The sequence below is a fragment of the Cricetulus griseus genome, chromosome 3 (genome assembly GCF_003668045.3).
Source record: "Cricetulus griseus strain 17A/GY chromosome 3, alternate assembly CriGri-PICRH-1.0, whole genome shotgun sequence".
Classification (NCBI taxonomy): Eukaryota; Metazoa; Chordata; class Mammalia; order Rodentia; family Cricetidae; genus Cricetulus; species Cricetulus griseus.
This window is the reverse complement of record NC_048596.1, coordinates 102,206,759-102,228,751: the sequence shown is the minus strand read 5'-3', so window position 1 is coordinate 102,228,751 and position 21,993 is coordinate 102,206,759. Positions and strand designations below refer to the sequence as shown.

The following is a 21,993-nucleotide window of genomic DNA, read 5'->3' as shown; positions in this document are numbered from 1 at the left end:
CTGATGGCCAAGGATGTTGAGCACTTTCTTAAGTGTCTTTCAGCTATTTTAGACTTCTCTATTATTGAAAATTCTCTATTTAGTTCTGTACCCCACTTTTTAATTGGATTATTTGGTGTTTCAGTGACTAGCTTCTTGAGTTCTTTGTATATTTTGGAAATCAGCCCTCTGTCAAATGTGGGGTTGGTGAATATCTTTTCCCATTCTGTGGGCTGCCATTTTGTCTTGTTGACTGTGTCTTTTGCCTTACAGAAGCTTCTCAGTTTCAGGAGATCCCATTTATTAATTGTCGATCTCAGTGTCTGTACTACTGGTGTTATGTTCAGGAATCTGTCTCCTGTACCAATTCGTTCAAGGGTACTTTCCACTTTCTCTTCTAAGAGGTTCAGTGTGGCTGGAGTTATGTTGAGGTCTTTGATCCATTTAGACTCAAGTTTTGTGCATGGTGATAAATATGAATCTATCTGCAATCTTCTACACACCAGCATCCATTTATGCCAGCACCATTTTTTGAAGATGCTTTCTTTTTTCCATTGTTTAATTTTTGCTACAAAACCAGCTGTTTGTAGGTGTGTGGGTTAATACCAGGGTTTTCAATTCTATTCCATTGGTCTACCTGTCTATTTTTGTGCCAGTGCCAAGCTGTTTTCAGGACTATAACTTTGTAATAGAGTTTGAAGTCAGGGATAGTGATGCATGGCAGGCCTTTCTAATACATATGATATTAATGTTTTTGCCCTCCCAGTCATATTAAAAATATATCTCTCCTGTTTTGGACAGTAGTGCAAAAAAGTAGAGATGCTAGAATCTGAAGAGAAGATTTGAGGGGTGAATGGGAAGCTAGAGCAGTAACAGAAGAAGATTCCTGTGGCTGCAAAACTGGAGGCAGCGGCTAAAGAAGAGCTGCCAGCTGCAACTGTGTCCTACTAAGCTCTTGTGCCTACAGGCCTTGCCACACAAAGGCCAATTGACTACATTCATACCTGGAACAGGTCCTGTCTGGTCAAACACTGAAAGTTTGGGAACAAGGAATTCAGGATCTCCTTCCATACCAGATTCCTCCTACAGTGAGATACTGAAAGGATTTTAGAACACCTGTGTGCAGGGACCACTAGAAAACTTGAGCAGTCTTTACAAATTTTACAGATCAAGGGTTTTTAGACTCACTCAGTTTCACAGCAAGTACACCAAGATTCAGGCTCCAAATCTCAAGTTCCTTCCCCAACAACATACTCCTGAAGCCAGTATTTCCCTTCAGATGCTTGTGTGTGCCTCCTAGTTCCCTGGGGGAAGCTAGAGCTCTTAAACTCCCAGCCACACATCCAAACTGATCAGTTTAAGCTATTGTTCAATTATCCCACTGCTAATGATTCTCAGTGAACTCAGTTATGTCTGACACTGGAGTTTACACAAGTTGCCAACTGTCTTAGTGACATTCACTGTGAAAGGAACAAAAACTGCCCCCTTATAAAGTTGATTTTCTTTAGGTATTGTTAAATTTTATATATATATATATTGTGGAAAGTTTTCAAGGTTCAAAATGCATCCCTAAAATCTGAACTTATGGTACCCACTAAATGGATTGATTCCCCTCCCCCCGGGAATACTAATGGGTTCCCAGAGTTCCTTAGGGGAGGAAGGAAGTACTCCTGTGAATATAAATGACTCTTTGCTTCTATGGCGTGAGCTCATAAATCAAGGACAAGATCCACCCTTTGAAACTGGCCTGAGATTTCTAATATAATGCCTACAGTAAATGCTCATGACTTTCAAAAATGAAAAGACTGTTTCATTCTAGTGGCTACAAAAATACGTGGCCTTGGGTTCCATGCCCAGCACTCCCTCCCCTCCCTACCCCCAAAACCAGCTTTATTTCAAGTATGAATGAACACTTTGAGGGGACTACCTTTCAACAAGGACCCCTAACCAACCCAATCCTCCCACAAAGGGACAGGAGAAAGGACAGGCTTGGTAAGGTAAGAACAAAGCTTATTACCCTGATGACTTTCAAAAGTGCCTGGTTATTGTCCAAAACCAAAAAAATAAACAGCCCAAGAAACTTCACAAAGTGAGAACAATTTCTTCCAGCCCGAGAGAATTTGGAACCTGGGGCTGCTCGATCATTCTACTGATCAAGGAAGGAAAAATTCTGACTTAATTGTTTTCTTATCCAAAACCTGCTTTTTGCTAGGCCTGGAACACTGTGCTAAGCATTGTCAGAGAAATGGTGATCTAGATCCTGACTTCAAAAGCTTGTATCTTGTATATGACAGATTTGCAAATTCCCAGCTAAAATCCATGGCGAAACTAAGTACTGTGAAAGATGGAAAGAAAGGCATGATTAATTCTGTCTAGAGGCCTGGTGCACAGCATTTGTGTCTCTAAGTGGAGTACTCTGGGGCAAAGAGTTCTCTAAGGATATATAACCAAGTGTCACAGCACTAAGCTACAGCCACTCTCTGCCTTTCCCTTGTGCATTTTATGGAATCAGTTTTCGCTAATATATACCTCAGGATCATATGCACCAAGGTCAGGATGTTCTGACTTGGCTGGCCTAAGCACTGAGACGTTCCTTCTCAGATTCTTCCATGGAGGGGGTTAGAGAATTGTAGTCACAGAAAGGTCTCCTGGGATCTCATGTTGCTGTCTGTTTCTGCCACCTCTTTCAACTTCCTCTGTTTTATGGTGATGATAAACACTAGAAAACATACTTTTGAACTTAGAGAATTATTTACAGTAGTCTTTAAGTTTGATCTAACAGTTGTTTACTTACTATGCAAATATGAGGAATGTCATAAAAAAAAACTTAGAATAAAACAACCATCCAGCCAGCCAGTGTTCTGGTGGTCAGATCTTATGACTTCTATATAGATACACACTCTATAGAGAATACCACTTCATTCATAGTGATACAGCTTTCTTTGGGACCAAGAGATTTGAATTCTAATTCCACAGTTTAATTCCACAATTAATTCTAATTCCACAATTTCTGACCTCACTGTAGAACCTTGGACAAGTAGTTTCCCTTCTCTGGGCCACCATTCACTGAACTGTAGATGAAAGATTGGGGTGGGATGCTATCAGTGATCGATGAGGAGTTGGACTCCAGAGAACCTTCTGTTTGCCACTTGATGAGGCTGTCTATTCAGTGGAGCCCTTTATTTACCCTATAATTAGGGATTACTTCCCTAATTATGGTATGTACTTCAAGCTTGTGATTATGAGTTCAAATGATCTGGAACTGTCAAACCAGACATGCCTTTCACACTTACCAGTGGTCTTGCATCTTTTTTAGTTCTCTACCCATCTGGTTTTCTAATTAGCTTTATAATAGGAATACTCACCACTTAGGATCCTCTATTGTTCTGTTTTGAAAACTTGTCCATCAACCATTTTCTCTGGTTAGACCTTTAGAAGTTCACCTCTACCATCCCACTTCTTGGAATTTATTGAGAATTAAATAATTGCTTTTTATTGACTGAATAGTGTAGCTGAGTGGTAGAGCAATCACTTCGAATGTATTAGGCCCTGGGTTTGATCCTCAGCACTGCAAAACAAAATAAAACAAATATGCTGATGCCTATATTTCCTCATCTAGAGTTCAATGAATGGTGGCCCAGAGAAAGAACACTGAAATAGACTCTGAAAACATAGATCCAAGTTCTAAAATCCCTTTACTTTTGCTCTGGGCATAACTTTTAATGTCTTTATATGCCTCATTTCCCTCACTGTCATGCCAAATGCCAAGGAGGCTCTGCAGAGTTCTTTGAAGGATTCTCTCTGTTACACATTGTTGCTTGGGAATTAACTGAGTAGTTACAATGAGGAGCCAGTCAGAACATGGATGGCTTTCAGTTTATAATTTTGGTGATACAACGAAAAGATTTGGAAGTATTTGTTCCTTATTTAACTTTCTTAGCTCTGTGGCTTGGATATATGTGTGTAGGTATATGACTACAGATGCTTAAAGAGGCCCGAAGTGTTACATCACCCTGGAACTGGAATTATGTACACTTGTAAGATGCCCATTGTAGTGCTGAGAACCAAACTCATGTCCTCTACAAAAAGCAGTAAGAGCCCTTCCTCACAGGGTTACTATAAATAGTTGGTAAGTCCTTAGTAAATAGTAGCTGTAATTTATGATCACTGTTATCCTCTCTGTTCTTACTAGTTCCCTATGTAGCATCTAGGGTAGTTGACTAGACAATTGCTATTTTGCCATCCATGTATCCAACTCATCCTTCTTGGCCCCATCAAGGTCTCACAGTAAGAAGAGGTGAGTACTGTGCTAAGGCCTTTTATAGAATGATCTCTAATCTCCCATGTCCAATCCACAGAGCTCAAAGTTAGCAGAGACAGGCTTTGGGTCCAGCCTAGGCTCCAGGATTTTGTTCTCTCTGTGGCTGGATTCTGAGACCCACTGAGACTTTTGGGGATGTGGATAATTTGGAGAGAAGGGATACAAATAAAAAAGGGCATTCAGATAAGGGAACTAGTCATTATATGGCCAATCATCTTTTCCAGAAACCCTTGCCAGCTCTCCTTTCCTGCTCCTGTTATCCCTTGCTGTTGATGGCTGGACTGGGCTGGGCAGAGCTGCTCTACTGAAACCCTCTGGGCTTTCCTACACTGCAGTTTTGTAAGGAGATGGGAGGAGTATTTGCATGCTGGGCAGGCTTCCCAGGGGTGGTTGTGGAAAGGAAGGGGAGTGATTTTGTAGAGCCCCAAAAAACAAGCCAGGAAGAAAAGGAAAAAAATAAAACCCTGCTTAAAAGAAAACAATTTGACTCAGACATTTGTAGCCGTTATCTTTAGTCTAGACTTAGAGATAGAAGCCAAGCCAGGAGTCTGGAAACCTCCCTTTTCTTCTTGCTGTTACTGACCTTGCTAATGACCCAGGACACAGCATTGCAACAGCATGTCCATCTCATACCAAAAACATCCCAGCCATACATTGTTTAATGCTTTTCCTTTATTTGTACCACATTTTCTTCTCTTAAAAGAATCCAGGCAATAAAAACAAATCTTGTTAACATTTTATATATGTGCGTGGTCTGCTTTCACACTCAGACCTCCACTCTGAAAACTTCAATATAACATAGGGATTTTAGGCCAAGTATTATCCTCCCAACTCCAAAGGTAGGAACTAAAGCTCCAAACTGAACATGATCTCAGTCTGATGATGGCAGAACCAGACTTGGGGTCTGGCTGAACTGACTCCTGTCCAGACATGAGGGTCACTGTCTAGAAATGATTTTCCACCTCACTTGGAATTCCAAGTCATATTGCCCTACTGTAATTATGAGGTGAAGGGGGAGTAAAGGAAGGGATGTGGGATGGTGAAACTAGAAGAGGGGGAACATCTCTTCCTCAAGTATATGCCACTTTAGTGAGGACTAAGTGTTTACCAAGTGCTCAGTTTTTACTTCGCAAAGGAAATAAGGAAAAAATAAAAGTAGGTTGAACTTTATGTTTTATTTTGAGGCAGGTTCTCACTGTGAAATCCTAGCTGGCCTGGAACTTGCTGTGTAGATCAGGCTGTCATCAGACACACCATGATTTTTCTGTTTTTATCTCCTTAGTGCCTGGGTTAAAGGGGTGTGCCACCATGGCTTTTTTTTTTTTTTTTTTTTTTTTTTTTTTTACCAACCTAGAATCTACTACATAGCTCAAGCTAGCCTTGAACTCATAGTCATTTCCCTGCCTCAGCCTCCAAATGCTAGGATTATAAGCATGATCAATTATGCCTAGCAGGTATATTATTAGACTACTATTAATCTCTGCTCACACTTAATAGTTTGCTAGGATTTATATGTGTATGTGTGTGTGGTTGTGTTTTGTTTTCTGTTGCTTTGTTCTGATGTTTGAGACACAATCTGTAGCACTAAAAATAAAAGACCCAGAGACTGATATTAGATAGAGTTCAAACTTCAAGTTGAAGATCAGAGAAGCAAAGCGTCAAGCCACTATTTCTTACCTCTACCTCAGGCTAGAAGGGCTAATCCTATCTCCACGAGCTCTCACCAAGCCTCAGACTGTTGCCTCTTCTCAGTATGACTGGAGAAACAATCTCAACATGAGACCCTTTGCCTTTTATACCTCCCTAGTGCTGGGATTAAAGGCATGTGATCCCAAGTGCTGAGATCATCTTTGTGGAGCTGTTTCTCTTTAGGACTGGATCAATTTCGGGTAGCTCAGTGCAGCCTTGAACTAACAGAGATCTGTCTACCTCTACCTCCCAAGTGATGAGATTAAAGGAGTGTGCCACCACAGCCTGGCTTCTATAGCTAACAAGTATGGCTGCTTTGTTACTTTGATCTCCAGAGGCTTTAATAAATCATAAACAATATAACACCACAACAATCTCACTGCTTAGCCAAGCATGACCTTGAACTCCTGAGATTCCAGGGTATGTGTCACCATGCCCAGGCATGTATGGTCTTTTATAACCCATTTGAAGTGTCCAAGCTATACAATCATTGTAACAATCTAGTTTCTGATATTTTGCACTAGTATGATAGTTCAATAGGTAAAGTTTGATCCTGGTGATGAAACTCAGGTTGCCAGGATTGGTAACAAGCACCTTCACACACTGAACTATCTCACTGGCCCTGAACATATTTCTGTATAAGTTCATTTCATAGACATGATCTTACATTTCTCTAGAACATATACCTACATGTGAGACTGCTGGGTCATATAGGTTTAACTTTTTGGAGGGGATAAGTATATTTAGCTTGTTGAGAAATTGTCAAATTGTTATGTTTAAATCTTTAAAGAGATTTATTTCACATATCATTAAAGTCACCTATTAAATATACAGTTCAGTGGGTTTTAGTGTATTTATATGGATGTGCAGCCATCTCCACATCCTTACTTTTAGAAATGTTTCATTGTTCCAGAAGCAACTTCATAGTCATTAGCAGTCACTCTCCCTTTTGACTGCCCCCCCACTCAACCCCACGCTCAGTCTTAAGCATTCATTTTGTCTGCTTTCTCTCTGTAGATTTGTCTGTTCCAAACGTTGCACATAAATTATACAGTATAGCAAACTAGAGGTAGACTTACAAAGGGAAACTAATCTCTCCGTTGTTCACTTGATACATCCTTTTCTATTATATACATCATACCATGGAGATTTTGTTCTGTGAAGTATTTGGATATAATTTTGATATTTTTAATTGTAATCTGAGACACGGAGTGCTTGTGGTATCTTAAGTCATAGCACTCCTAAGCCCTATCTAGAACATACTTGTAAAACATACTCCAATTACCAAAGCCAATTGCTACCTGAAAGGAATAGCTATAATGAACAAAGCAGAACAACACAAAACCCAAGCAGGCTGATGTCCTGCCTACAGCTGACAGAGAGAGTGAAGGCAGCCCCTCACAGTGCTCTCTCTATAGTGCACAGGCTGGGGCTACAGAGTACAGTACCTCTGTGTCCAGAGTAAGAAGACCTTATTCCAGTAAGCTGAATCCAATTTTATTATTATTATTATTATTATTATTATTATTATTATTATTATTATTATTATTATTCCTAAAATAACCAAGAAGGCCTTGGGTGAAGCTTGGAGTTCATTTGATTTGAGGGGGTGGTCTTTTGAGGGGTTTGTTGTTGTTTTGTGTGTGTGCGCATGCACATGCACAAACACATGCATATGCATGCTTTGTTGTTGTCTCTTTTCTTTTTGAGATTATAACATAGTTCTTTTATTTCCCCCTTTTCTTTCCTTCCTCCAAACCCTCTCATATCACTCTCCTTGCTCTCTTTCAAATCCATGCCCTCTTTATTCATTGTTGTTGCATATGTATGTGTATATGCATTTATATTGATTCCTAAATACATACATACAACCTTTTCAGTCTGAATGACTGCTTCATCTTATTAACATATAAAATATAGAGCTTGATCACAAGGAACAGACACATTTGGGTTTCTGTGCTAGGAAAAATCTTTTTATTTATTCAGTACACTCACTCATTCGATAAATATGTATTGAATGTGCTGAAGTAGTTATAGGTACTGGAGAAAGAGACAATTGGAACATGTGCCATATGGCTACAACATGTAAGCTTACATATACCCCACTTGTCAAGATTCTCTCTCTCAAACCTGTGAGAAGGTTCAGCAGGTAAGGTCACTTGATGCCAAGTTTGACAGTCTGATTTCACCACTCTTCCCCATCCCACCCACCTCCAGATCCATATGGTAGAAGGAAAGGCAACTCCCAAAATGCCAGGCACCAGGAGATAATCACATAAATTCAGGCAGAGATGTTTTATTGGTGTTTTGTTTTTATGTTACTATGTAGGACCTCACTATGTAGAGATCCTCTATATGTAGGCACCTTTAACCTCCTCATGTGCACTGAAGTATACATAACCAGCTCCCAACACAAACATACCTAAATGAATAAGTAAATAAAGACAATAAAGATTTCCTGTGTCTTCCAAGTCCCTTGTTGAATTATAAATAAGGAAACTGAGACTCCGAAAGACAAAAGAACTGCAAATAAATATACTGAGTCACGGAACTGACTCCAGTCTACACTTAAGGCAGAGGGCTGCAAGGACAAAGATCATCATTCCTTTTATCTGTACACACAGAACAATAATTCCTTGCAGAAGGTGAGGGAGGCACTGTGTAACAAGACAAAATATACTGGTATGACAAAATGTCCTTCATTGTCAAATCAAGGTGCCTTTATCCTAAACGTAATGACAAATCAGTAACTGTTACTGAAGAAGTAGTGCTTTATTATCTGATGTGTTTTATTTGTTTGGTCAATAAATATTAAGCTGTATGATTCAGTAGGCATGACACAAGGCCACAGCTATTATGAAAGTGTTGGAATCTCTGACTTCACTAAGTTTGCACTCTAATGCACAAGGAGCTAATGATGAGGTAGAGATTGGTATGTTCCTGGAAATCCTCTAAAGTGCAAGGAGCATTGGTAAGAAACACAGTGAATAAATAAACAAGAAGATAGTTCTCAAAAGAGACAGAGCTCTGCAAATTGTCTTAAGGAGAACAGGAAGCCATTGCTAAGTGAGGCAGTGACAGACTGACATGATTGTTGAGAAGCAAGGCAGAGTCATGGATGATAACTAGGTTTCTGGCTTGGATAACTGATGGGAAGAGGTGCTGATGTGTTTTTCTGAGACAGAAAGCACAGAACTAAGGAGGAGATTGGCTTACGTTGCTGATCTTAACCAGCTGATAAGCTGTATAAAGGAAGAACACACCAGGTAGGGAGTGATGTACAGTAGGAAGCCCAGGAAGAACTGAGCTAGAGATTGAAGTATAAGAGTTGTCATTACTTGGTTGGTATTAAAAGCTTGGTAATAGGCAATATCCTCCAGGGAAAGGCTTTAGTGTCAGAGGGAAGTTATAGGAAGGTCTAGAACAAGATTCTGAGGATGGAAGATGTAGACCGAGCAAGAGGAAGCCAGAAAGTCAACTGAGAATATAGAAGCTTATCAAAGGATTTCTTTTTATACCTCTCCTGTGTCGTCTCAGGCAAAAAAAAAAAAAAAAAAAAAAAAAAAAAAACTTGTCTTCTTCTCCTAGTGCCATTACTACTCCATCCTTGGTATAAACCCTCTTTCATCTACCATTAGAGAGTTCATTTTGCAAATCTAATGGAATAATAAATGCATTGATTCTGTTAACAAACATCCAGGTCACTACGAGACCTGTTATAGGAATTCATTTTGGAGATCAATACAGCTATTGTGGAGCAGTTTTTCTCCAAAGGTTCATTGGCTTTCTCTTTTTTGCCCTGACAGAAGATGCCCTTTCCAGTATTAAGAGTGACTAGAGAGTAATTAGTACTGTAGAGCATTAATAAGCTGGTGATCTTGCCTTGGGCTATTCGGATGGTACAGCCTGAAATAGGTCAGAAAACAGAGTAGCTAAAGAACCTTGGCTCTTCTGATAGGATCTGAATAACTCCAGAAAACCATCATCCTCAAAATATTCCTCCCTACTTAGCACATCACCTGAACTAATTTATATCTTTTATACTTTTATTTCTCAAGAACATAAGTTTCACTGTTGGAATTTTTAAATACCAAATGTTTTTCTTATATAATTATGGACTGAGAACCTTCTATGTAAGACTTTATTAGGTAAATGCTGGGGCTGTATGAGCAATAACTTCTCAGAAACCAAGAGCAAGAAATCAGAGTGACCATGGATCTAAAGAAAACAGGAGCTGAAGTCTGCCAGCACTCAGAAAGAAAAAAAGAGCGTTCAGGAAGGTTTTTGTGGGAATGTAATATCTGCACAGGATCTTGAAGTCTTCATATAAGCTAGCTAGAAGTGTAGAGATGAAAGTCAGGATGAAGGAGCAGTGTAAGGGGAAACAAAGAATCAAAAAAAAAAAAAGGCTGCTATGCTTAGAGACTGGGGATGCCTCCATCTGCTTTGCTTATGTGTGGAGAGAAAGCAGGAAGTAGGTCAGACTGAGGAAATGTGGACTAAGCTTAAAGAGACAGTCAAATGAATAATGCTCTGAGCTTAGGGTATAGTACTCTAAGCCTTTATCTGTCCTTAAATACCTCACTTCCTTTCTAAAGTAACAGAGGAGAGTTTGAGATAAGAAGAAACAAAGAAGGACCAGTGGAAAGAAAAATGTGGGGAACAGAGAACAAAGCTGCCTTTGGAAGTCGTGTAAGAGCAGGATGAGCAGGGGTCTAGTCTGAAGGAACAGCTTAGCATTCATTTGTGTTTTTACCATTATTGCAGAAAGGCACAGTTCTGGACCTCAATCAGTGAGTCTTAGGTAAGCAATGTCTAATTTAGCAAAGCCAGAAGCGAGGGGGTGATAACAGCAGGAAGCCTACAGGGCTTGGTCCTAGAAACCATGACTTGGGTGACATGAGAATGAAGAAAGGTTAGCCAGCCAGGCATGGTGACACACAACTTTGATCCCAGCATTCAGAAGGCAGAGACAGGCAGATCTCTATGAGTTAAGAGACTCAACTATCACATAATGAGTTCCAGGCCAACCAGAAACAAAATACAGACATCCAGAAAGCTGGGATATGATGGGCTGTGTTCATTCTGATGGACACCTGCAAACCAGAAACTCAAAGCTGTTTATTATGTACAACGCAGGAGGAGAAGTTATCTAGTCTGAGTAAGGAGGTCTCTGTAGAGAAGCAGTCTTAGGTTCCTCCAGAAGGAGGAAGCTGAGGTTGTTAGTTTTTTGGTTTTTGTTTTTTTCACACACTGGCCAGTTTTGCACACACTGGTCAGTTATTCATAAACATTGTTACTTAGACCACAGGAAAGCCTTGCCATCCATACTTCTGAGCCTCACCCGAAGAAGACTTTGCCATTCTTGTGGATCAAATTCACTGGGGTCCTGACATGGTCATAGCCATGTCAACAATATACATTCACTCCAAACTCATCTGCTCGCCACAGGAGCCAACAACAAGAAGGAAACATAGTACTCACCCATCCAGAGTCTAGTCTTGTCTCTGTCTCTCTCTCTCTCTCTCTCTCTCTCTCTCTCTCTCTCTCTCTCTCTCTCTCTCTCTCTCACAGGGTTTCTCTGTGTAACAGAGCAGGATGACCTCAAACTCAGAGATCCAGCTGCCTCTGCCTTCCCAGTGCTGGAATTGAAGATGTGTACCACCACCTGGCTAGAATCTAGTCTTTTCTATGGCAGCATCACTCTCCTGGAGGTGGATAGGTAAACTCCCTCTGGGGTAGACACAGGTCTGAATCATGACAGCCTGGCCTTCAGGCTACTCCTAAGCAGTTCAGAGGTGTTAACTTATCTCCCATTCAGCCAAGATATCCATGCGGTCCAACCTGCCTCCCTGGGAAGATGGAGTGAGTGAGTGTATAAGGAAGAGAATGTAGCAGCCACATTTCTGTCTCTCATCAGAATACTTTCTTCCTCCGACTATTGTCTTTAGGATAAGGACCTTACCCCTCATTTCCTTTTTGTTTGTTCATGTTTTGTTGTTGATTTATCATTTGGGGATTTTCTTTTTGGTTTGGTTTGGGTTGGGTTTTTGTTTGTTTGTTTGTTTGTTTGTTTTGAGACAGGGTTTCTCTGTGTACCTCTGGCTGTCCTGGAACTCATTCTGTAGACCAGGCTGGCCTCAAACTCACAGAGATCCACCTGCCTCTGCCTCTGCATTTGCCTCTCAAGTACCAGGATTAAAGGCCTGTGCCACCACAACCTGGCTCCCTTCCTTTTTCACTCACAGAGTTTTCTTCTTTTCAGACTCTCTGAGAAACCTTTCTTCGGTCAGTCATGGTCCCCGCTCTTCTCCAGCTGAGTTCAGCAGCTCCAGTCAGCACCTGCTCCGAGAAAGGAAGTCCTCAGCCCCTTCACACTCTAGCCAGCCCACGTTATTCACATTTGAGCCCCCTGTGTCAAGCCACATCCAGCCTGCCTTGTCTACCAGTGCACCTCAGGAGTATCTCTACTTGCACCAGTGCATAAGCCGAAGGACAGAAAATGCAAGGTAGGAGATGACTGTGGCCACCATGTGGGAATGTGATCTACTTGGATTCTATTACTTTTCGGTCCCTAGATTGCAGTTTTAAAGACAAAAAGAGAGTAAAAAACTTTACCTTTTTAGGCAAAGAAACATATAGATAACAGAACATTTTATTGTTTGTATAAGCTTCATGATTTTTAGTTTAATCAGTGTTGCCACAAAGTCATCATTGGATTCCAGAGAAATTACTATCTCATTATTGGCAATCGTGTTATAAAAAAATGTGTTTGATTTAGGGATAAGAAGCATTAGGGGAGCCAGGTGGTGGTGGCTCACACCTTTAATCCCAGCATCCCAGCACTCGGGAGGCAGAGGCAGGAGGATCTCTGTGAGTTCAAGGCCAGCCTGGTCTACACAAAGTGTGTTCCAGGACAGCCTCCAAAGCTACACAGAGAAACCCTGTCTGGAAAAAAAAAACTCAATAAATAAATAAATAAAAAGAAGAAGGAGAAGGAAAGAAAGAAAAGTCGTTATCACTTGGACCATCTTCCGGTACCAATCCCAAATGAGCCCCTTCTATGAGGAAAGAAATTTATGTGTCATGATCTGTAAAAAACGAAATGATCTTGGAAATGGAGATGTATCTCAGCTGATAGAGTGCTTGCCTCTCACGAGGCATTCAGCAGGTAGAGGCTGGAGAATCAGGATTTCAAGCTAATCTTTGGCCACACAGTGAGTTCAAGGCCAGCCCAGGATATGTGGGATCTTGCTGAGACGGGGGAGAAAGGAAAAAGAAAGTGGGGAGATCAATCTACCTATCTACTATCTACTATCTACTATCTATCTATCTATCTATCTATCTATCTATCCATCCACCCATCCATCCATCCATCCATCTTTGCATCTGGAACCCTTCTGGCTACAATTCTTAGCACACCCTTTCTCTAAAATGAGAAAGCAATGCTATACTTGTGATGCTAAATGAAATCCAAGATTATGATGCCTTTGATTAGTCAAAACAACTGGGTGAGGGAATCAAGGATGCTTGGAAAGATCTTGGGAACTCACCAACATGTTGATCACCTTTTAACAACCATTTCTCTCTCTCAAACTGCTGCTGGTCCAGTGATATTGGAATCTTATCACTTAAATTTTACCCCTTCACTTTCAACAGAATTATGGCTTCCTGGAGTATGTGATCTGCTTCGATGGATCACCTCTCACAAGCTTAACAGCATCTTTGAAACAGAAGACAGACATCAGCTAGAATCTGTAGTGATACCCAAAAGACTAGTGGGCAAAAATAAATCCAGGGAAACTAATTTGTCTGCAAAGACAAAAAGAGTTCTGTCTTAACACAGCCAGTTCAAAACTATTTCCTTGGCAATAGATGCTGTTCTGGATGGCTACTTATTTTATCTCAAAGGAAGACCTAGATTTTGAAAACTTGCTATTTTAGAAGAAATATATATTACCTAGTAGTCGATAGAAAAATAGAAGCTATTACTACAGTTAAGAGTGATAAGTAATGCATACTTTTATTTCCAGGAGATGGCAAACTTACCATAGTTTTATGCCAGGGCACCTCACAATTGTTTTTAAAGGACATAGATACAAAGCTGGCATTACTAACCTTAGTAATTTATTATTGTTCTCTTTTCATAGTCTTGACGCAAAAGCAACTTTAAGAATTAAGAATTTTGATGATCATGTGAGCCAAGTAATGTAAAAGTGTTCTTTAAACTGCAAACATCATTCCTTCCTTCTGGAGCTGCTAATATGTCATACCCACTGGTATGTGCCAGAACTATTTCAGGATGGAAGTCTGTTTACAGCCTGACCAACATTCTAAATAGTTAGAAATCAAACAGAACTGATTTTTTTCTTGGAGACAAGGTTTTGTTATGAGGCTGATCTGGAACTTTTAATCTTCATGCTTCAGCTTTCTAAATCCTGGAATCATAGGCATATACTACAATGCCTGGTGTCATTGAGGCATTAATTTGAATTTCCTAAATGATTATACATCTATTTGTGTACTTATTGGCCTTTCCTAAAAATCTTTATTATTTTATAAATCAAGCATACCTATTCAAATCTCTTTGCTCATCAAGGAAAAATGGGTTCTGTTGGGTATGGTGGCACATGCCTATATCTCTAGCATTAGGAGGCTGAGGCAAAGGAGTTAGCAGGAAATCCAGGCTGGAATAGGAAAGGTGAATGTGTATTTATAGACAATCAGTAGCAAGCTTCACCAAGAGACTTACTAAGAAGAAGAGAGAAGTAGGAGATGAAGGATATGCTCAAAGAAATACAACACTCAGAATTAATATATAATAATTAATAATATAATTAATTAATAATAAGTACATGAATGAGCAATGTCCAAGAACTCTAAGATGTGATCAAGAGACTATGGAGGAGCTGAAGAAAACGTAAAGTACAGAAAGCCTGTTCAATGAAATTAGAGCTGAAAAGTTCACAAATTTTTGGAAAGAAATGGACATCTAAGCATGAGAGACATTTAGAGCCCAAAATAGATCTGTCCAGAGAAGAAATGCCTCCAGTACATCATGGTCACAATGCAAACTATGCCAAACAAAGAAGCACTGTTAAAAGCTGTATGGGAAAAAAACCCACCAGATCAAAAAACAAACATATAAGAACAACATTAGACTTTTCAACTGGAACCTTAACATCCAGGAAAGCATGGAATGACTCCTGTCAGAATGGCTAAAATCAAAAACACTAATGACAGTTTATGCTAGAGAGGATGTGGAGAAAGGGGAACACTTCTCCACTGCTGGTGGGAGTTCCAACTTGCACAGCCACTTTGGAAATCAGTATGGCGACTCCTCAAAAAAATGGGAATCAGTCTACCACAAGATCCAGCAATTCCACTCTTAGGCATATACCCAAAAGAAGCACATTCATACAACAAAGACATCTGTTCAAAGATGTTCACAGCAGCACTATTTGTAATAGCCAGAAAATGGAAGCAGGCGAGATGCCCCTCAGCCGAAGAATGGATAGAGAAATTGTGTTACATTTACACAATGGAGTACTACTCAGCAGAAAAAAAAAATGGAATCTTGAAATTTGTAGGAAAATGGATGGAACTCGAAGAAACCATTCTGAGCGAGGTAACCCAATCACAAAAAAAACAAACATATGTACTCACTCATATGTGGATTTTAGACATAGAGTAAGGGATTACCAGCCTACAATCCACACTGCCAGAGAAACTAGTAAACAAGTAGAACCCTAAAAGAGACAAACTTTGTCCCCTGGAGAAGGGGAAAGGGTAACTATCCCCTGAGCAAATTGAGAACATGGGAAGAAGAGGGAGGGAGCAATGAGAATGAGAAGGGAAGAAAAGGAAGGATGCAGAGGTCATGAGGGAGCAAAAAGGTTGATTCATGTGTAGATTAGATGAAAGGATATGTGACAGGGTTTTAGTTGGTGGGTAGTAGGGGAGGAAGGGAGGGAGAAGGGAACTGGGATTGTCATATAATTCAATCTTGTTTGTAATTCAAATTTTAAAAAAGTAAAAAGAAAAAAAAGAAAGTAAATAAATTAACCAAATTTGCTATATCCAGCACAATTTAACTTTAAGATACTTTAAGAGAAATCAAGGCATTTACAAACATCCACAAACTAAAGCAATTCATGACCACTGAGCCAGTACTGCAGAAGATTACTGAAAGGGCCTTAGACGAAGGGAAAAGAAAGACAATGAGACTATATGAAAGAACAGTTCGTAAGAAGAATACAGGAGCAAAGGCAAGAAGCTAGGAAAGAACTGTGTCTCACTCACTAAACCAGTCAAACCCTGACACAAATGGGAAAAAGAAAAGAACAAACAATAATCTAGCCAATCAAGCAGGAAAACAAGGAACAAAATTGTAGGACCCCTCTTAATAATTATGTAAATGGCCTTAATTCCACAATTAAAAGACACACACTAGCTGACTAGATTTAAACAATACCCATGGCTGGGGAGATAGCTCATTGGGTGAAGTTCTTTTTTTGTTGTTTATTTTGGTTTGGTTTTGGTTTTTCGAGACAGGGTTTCTCTGTATTGCTTTGGAGGTTGTCCTGGAGCTCACTTTGTTCCAGGCTGGCCTCAAACTCACAGAGATTTGCCTACCTCTGCCTCCTGAGTGCTGAGATTAAAGGCATATGCCACCAACACCCAGCCGTGGGTGAAGTTCTTGATGCACTTGTAGCATGAGTTCTAATAGCTCTTAATAATAAAAGCCTGGTGTCAGATATAGGGGGAAATGCTGAGAGATAGGGGAAGAAGCAAACCACAGTCACCTTACCTACTCAACTTCCCAGCCAAAAAGAGAATGAACTCCTGTCTCCTCCCACCTTATCACTTCATCTCTCTATCTAGCCATATCACTTACTGTCTGTCTGTATAGACCTCCAGACCTCTATGGTTAGCTAGTGGCAAGCTCTACCCTCTGATCTTCAGGCAAGCTTCATTTGTTAGAGTATAAGCAAGATCTACATGTACCAACATAACTTGAGTTTGGATCTCCAGAACCCACAAAAACTGGACACAGTAACATGAATCTATAATCCCAACAAGAAGCCCTATACCAAATGAAGTGGAAGGAGATATTTGAAATTGTCCTGTGACCTATACACACTTATGTGCACACACATACCCCTCCCCGAAACATGGATGTGCCTGCATTGATGCATATAAAACTGGATATTAACAGCAGGAGGAAATTACAAAAACTGTAAAAACATAAATATCCAACAGTATATTGTAAATGACCAATGAGTTGTTGAAGAAATTGGGGAGGATATTTAAAGATTCCTAGAATCAAATGAAAATGATTCTAGATTGCCAGAGCCTTAAGAACACATAAAAAGGGGGAATGGATATGTAAATATGAGTTGTAATTAAATAATTTAAATAAAAAAGAACACATAAAAAGCATTTCTAAGAGGGAAACTTATAGCTGTGTTTCATCAAAAATTTTATTTTTTTTGTTTTTTGTTTTTTTCGAGACAGGGCTTCTCTGTGTAGCTTTGGAGGCTGTCCTGGCACTCACTCTGTAGACCAGGCTGGCCTAGAACTCACAAGAGATCCACCTGCCTCTGCCTCCTGATTAAAGGCGTGCACCACCAATGCCCGGCTTCATCAAAAATTTTTAAATGACTCAAATAAACAATCTAGTGTTGCACCTTATGGTTCTAAAGACATAAACAATCCAAACTCAAAAGCAGTAGATATGAAGAAATAATAAAGACCAGGGCAGGAATTACCAAAAGAACAACACAAAGAATTAATGAAACAAAAGTTTGTTCTTGGAAAACAAAACGTATTATTAACAGACCTTTAGCTTTATCAACCAAAAGAAATAGAGAAACCCCAATTTAATAAAATTAGAGGCAAGAAAGGAGATATTTAAACAAGTACTAATGAAATCCAGAGCCTCATCAGGAACAGTTTGAAAAATCTATGTTCTAGGAGGCAGAGGCAGACAGATTTCTAAGAGTTTGAGGCCAGTCTGGTCTACATAGTGAGTTCCATGTCAGTCCAAACTATACAATTAGAGCCTATCTTAAAATAAAAAATAAAAACAAAAGAAGTAAAATAAAGAGAAATCTGTACATTAGCCTGGGTATGGTGGCTCACCCTTGTAACCCCAGCAGTTCAGAGGTGGAGGCAGGAAGACTGGAGTTTAAGGCCTGCTTTGGTTACATAGCACAGGTTGAGGTATGTCTGGTATATTTGAGACACTGATTTCTGAAAAACAAATCAAACAAAATCTATATTCTAAAACTGGGGAAATCTACAAGAAATACATAAATGTTTAGACATGTATGACTTACCAAAATAAAATGTAGAGGATATAGACGCTAAACTGATCTGTAACAAGCTGATACTAGAGCCAAAAAAGAGCATAACAAAGACCTATTGACTGATTTCTAATGAACATAGATGCAAACATTATCAATAAAATACTTTCAAATCAAATTCAGCAACACATTAAAATGATCATGACCATTTCATTTCAGAGATGCAAGTGTGGCTCAACATATCTAAACCAATAAATTTCATACAGCACATATAAATCACATGATAATCTCAATAGATGCAGGACAGGCCTTAGACAAAGCTCATCACCATGTGATGATAAAGCCATGAAGACACATATTATTCATGTAAGAATAATATGAACATGCCAACATAATAAAGGTTTTATATATAACAAGCCTACAGCTAGCATTATACTAAAGGAAAAACATCAAGAATCCTTTTAAAATCAGGAATAAGACAAGTTGTCTCAGCTCTTACTCAATATCATTCTTGAAGTCTTAGCTGGATCAGTGAGGCCAGAGAAAGAAGTAAAAGAGATACAAACAGAAAAGGAAGAAAAAATTATCTCTGTGTGCAGATGGTAAGATCCTATACCCTAAAGGACCCTAATGATTCCACCAGCTAATTAGACCTGGTAAATACTTTCAGCAAAGACACAAGATACAAAATTCAGTCAAAGTTCAGTACCTTTACTATATACTAAAATGAACGTTTAAGAATGTAATCAGGGAAAAAAAAAAGAATGTAATCAGGGGAAGAATCCCATTCACAACAACTCACCAAAGAAACAAACCAAGGAATAAATGTAACAATGCATGATTGCCTTGACAAACCACTAGAGATACTCCTAAGGGCAGACAAACATGAATGTGAAATAGAGATACCTGCCTTGTCTCATCTTCTCACTCCTCAGAAGGATCATTTGCTTTTTACTTCAAGGACAGTTATGAGCATCTTTGTCATATCTTCCTGAGTTACAAACAGTCACTAACAGAGGAAAGGAGTCTTGATTGAAAGTGGGATGGGGACTGAAGCCCAAGAGAGGCTGGGTTGTGTCCTGCATGTTCCAGAGGCACAGGATTTTATAACTGCACCGACTCCTCTGATATGGCTACTTCCCATTGTCTCATCTGCTCAACATTTCTCCAGAGACAACCTTGCTTGTTTCCTCAGAAACCCACACTGTGGCATCCTTATTTATGCAGATGGTCATGGTAAGGTGTGGACAGATTGGGATGCCATGTCCGAGCTCTTTCAGGGTGGATGGTGATACACCACCAAGAAGAACTCATATTCGAACAGTACCCTGATGGGCACCTGGAACCAGGAATGATACAACCTAAAGACCATTGCAAAACCTTCACTTTTGCCTTCCCAGCTTGAACAGTACTTCAAAACAACATATAGTACAAAGTACAACAGCAAAAAGCATCTTTCAATCCACAGATTTATGTGAAAGTCTCATTGGTTCTCTAGACATTATTCCGGGCTGGATACTCCTCATAGAGGAGCCATAGAAAGTCAACTTACATGAATAGTAATTCAAAGTCTCAAATAAGACATCACTCCAGGTGTGATGATCCAAACCAACTTTGGAATCCAGGAATCTAAAAAAAGAAAATTCATTTTCTAGAATAAAATGTAGAACTGAAACTTAGCTCACTAAAACATGCTTTCTTTCTGAAAAGTAAATCAGAATACACATTCACAATAAGATATAATAGAAATAAATAAAAGTAACAGAGGAAACAAAAGCCCTTTACAATAAAAACTTTAATGAAGGATTAAATTGAAGACAACACCTGAAAATGAGAAGACATGTCATACTCATGGATTAGCAGAATAAGAGAAATGAAATGGCTATATCTACAAATTTAATACAGTTCCCATCAAAATTGAAGTGATATTCTTCATAGAACTAGAAAAAACCAATTGTAAAATCCATATGGAAACATACTCACACACATACCCATATACCCTCAAGTCAATCCTAATAGAGTAGACACTCTTGTCATAATCTTGAACTTAGAGGAATTGTTTCATCTTTCTCCCAATAAGCATAATGTTGGCTATGAGTCTGTCATAAGTAGCTTTTACTATACTATCAGATAAGCTTTCTTTTCTTAATTTTTAAAGCCTTTTATCATAAGTTTCTGAATGTTATTCAATACTTTTTATGAATCTATTTCAATAACATGATTTTTACCTTTCATTTTGCTGACATTGTGTGTTTCATTTATTCATTGGTAAACCATTCTTGCATCTCCATCCTTGGAATGAGATGATTTTGATCATAGTGAATGGTCTCTCTTTTAAGAAATTATTACATTCATTCATTTATTTGGTATGTGAGTATGTGTGTTTTGACAGTTATTCCATAACATGTGTGTGGATGTCAGAAGACAATTTGCAAGAGTGATTTTCTCTTTCTACCATGTGGAGTCCAGGGATTAAGCTTGTTGGGATTGGCAGAGAGTACCTTTATCTGCTAACTTATAGTACTCTGTGTGTGTGCGTGTGTGTTCTTGTTTGTGTGCTGCATGTGTGGGGAGTGATTTTTTTCATGTGATATTAAGATTTTGTGGAGAAGTTTTACATTTAAGTTCATCAAAGACATTGATCCACAGTTTTATTTCTTTTTCCTTCCTGGTAATGTTTGGTTTTGGTAACAGCAATTCTGGGCTCATAGAATAAATGTGAAAGGGTCCCTTACTTTATGATCCTTGGAATAACTGGAGAAGAATCAGCATAATTCTTACTTAAGGTTTCACAAAATTCAAGAGTGAATCCATCTGGTCCTAGGTTTTTTCTTGGCAAGAATGAGCCTCTCTACTTGTATGGTATTGGTTATAATAGCTTTCATTTCAATTCTTTTTGGGTGGGGGGTTGGTTTTTCAAGACAGGCATAGTTTGACATGGCTTATGCTTCTCAGTGGAACTGGAATTCCTAAAATGTCTTTCAAAGTTTCTACATTGCTTCTAAAACTCACTTCCTCTAGTATGCATTTTTTAAACCGTTAATCAAATATTTAAAGCCCTTTAAGACTATCTCCCAAAGCTACATTTATTTTGATCTATTCCAATATTTTGAATTTTCTTAGCTTTGGGTCAACATTTTTACGGCTTCTTCTCAAGTCTAGGCATTTCTAACTACATGGTGAATATGTTGAGTCACATGCAATAGAGACTTCATAGGTAAAGTAAGAGACATTGAATCTCTTTTTTTCAATTTAATATTCTTTTAAATATATTATTGCTATTATTATTAGGTAATCTGCAACAGGGTCTTGTTATATAGTACAGACCACCCTTAAATTTGCCATGAAGCATAGGGTGGCCTTGATCATCCTGCCTCAGCCTCCTGAATGCTGGTGATACAGACAGTATTGCCATACCCAGATTGTTCAAGTGGATATTTTCCATATATGATTTGGACTATAACTTCAAAGAGCAGTAACACATTAATTTGAAAATGCACTGTCTGAGGCAAAAAGTTCCAAATGATATAAGAGAGAGAAAATAAGAAAAACAATAGTAATAGAAGAAATTAATTATGGCCAGGAAGACTGACAGGCTTCCAGAGGAGGCAGTGGATAGGACAGGAACACTCTAGCTGCTAATTCCAGCAGAGATTCTTAAGCATTTGTTCTCAGATGCTTTAGCAGTTCATGGGA

The 21,993-nt window shown here is 39.1% G+C and overlaps 1 protein-coding gene across 2 annotated transcripts in view; it reads left to right on the top strand.

Annotated features, from left to right (window-relative positions):
* Positions 1-21,993, top strand: part of Gab2 (GRB2 associated binding protein 2) — a 161,546-nt gene that overhangs the window by 125,341 nt on the left and 14,212 nt on the right. For both annotated transcript variants that reach the window (XM_027407673.2, XM_027407674.2), the window contains exon 3: positions 12,255-12,498. In XM_027407673.2, coding sequence (XP_027263474.1) covers positions 12,255-12,498 — 244 coding nt within the window. The remainder of the gene's footprint in view (positions 1-12,254; positions 12,499-21,993) is intronic.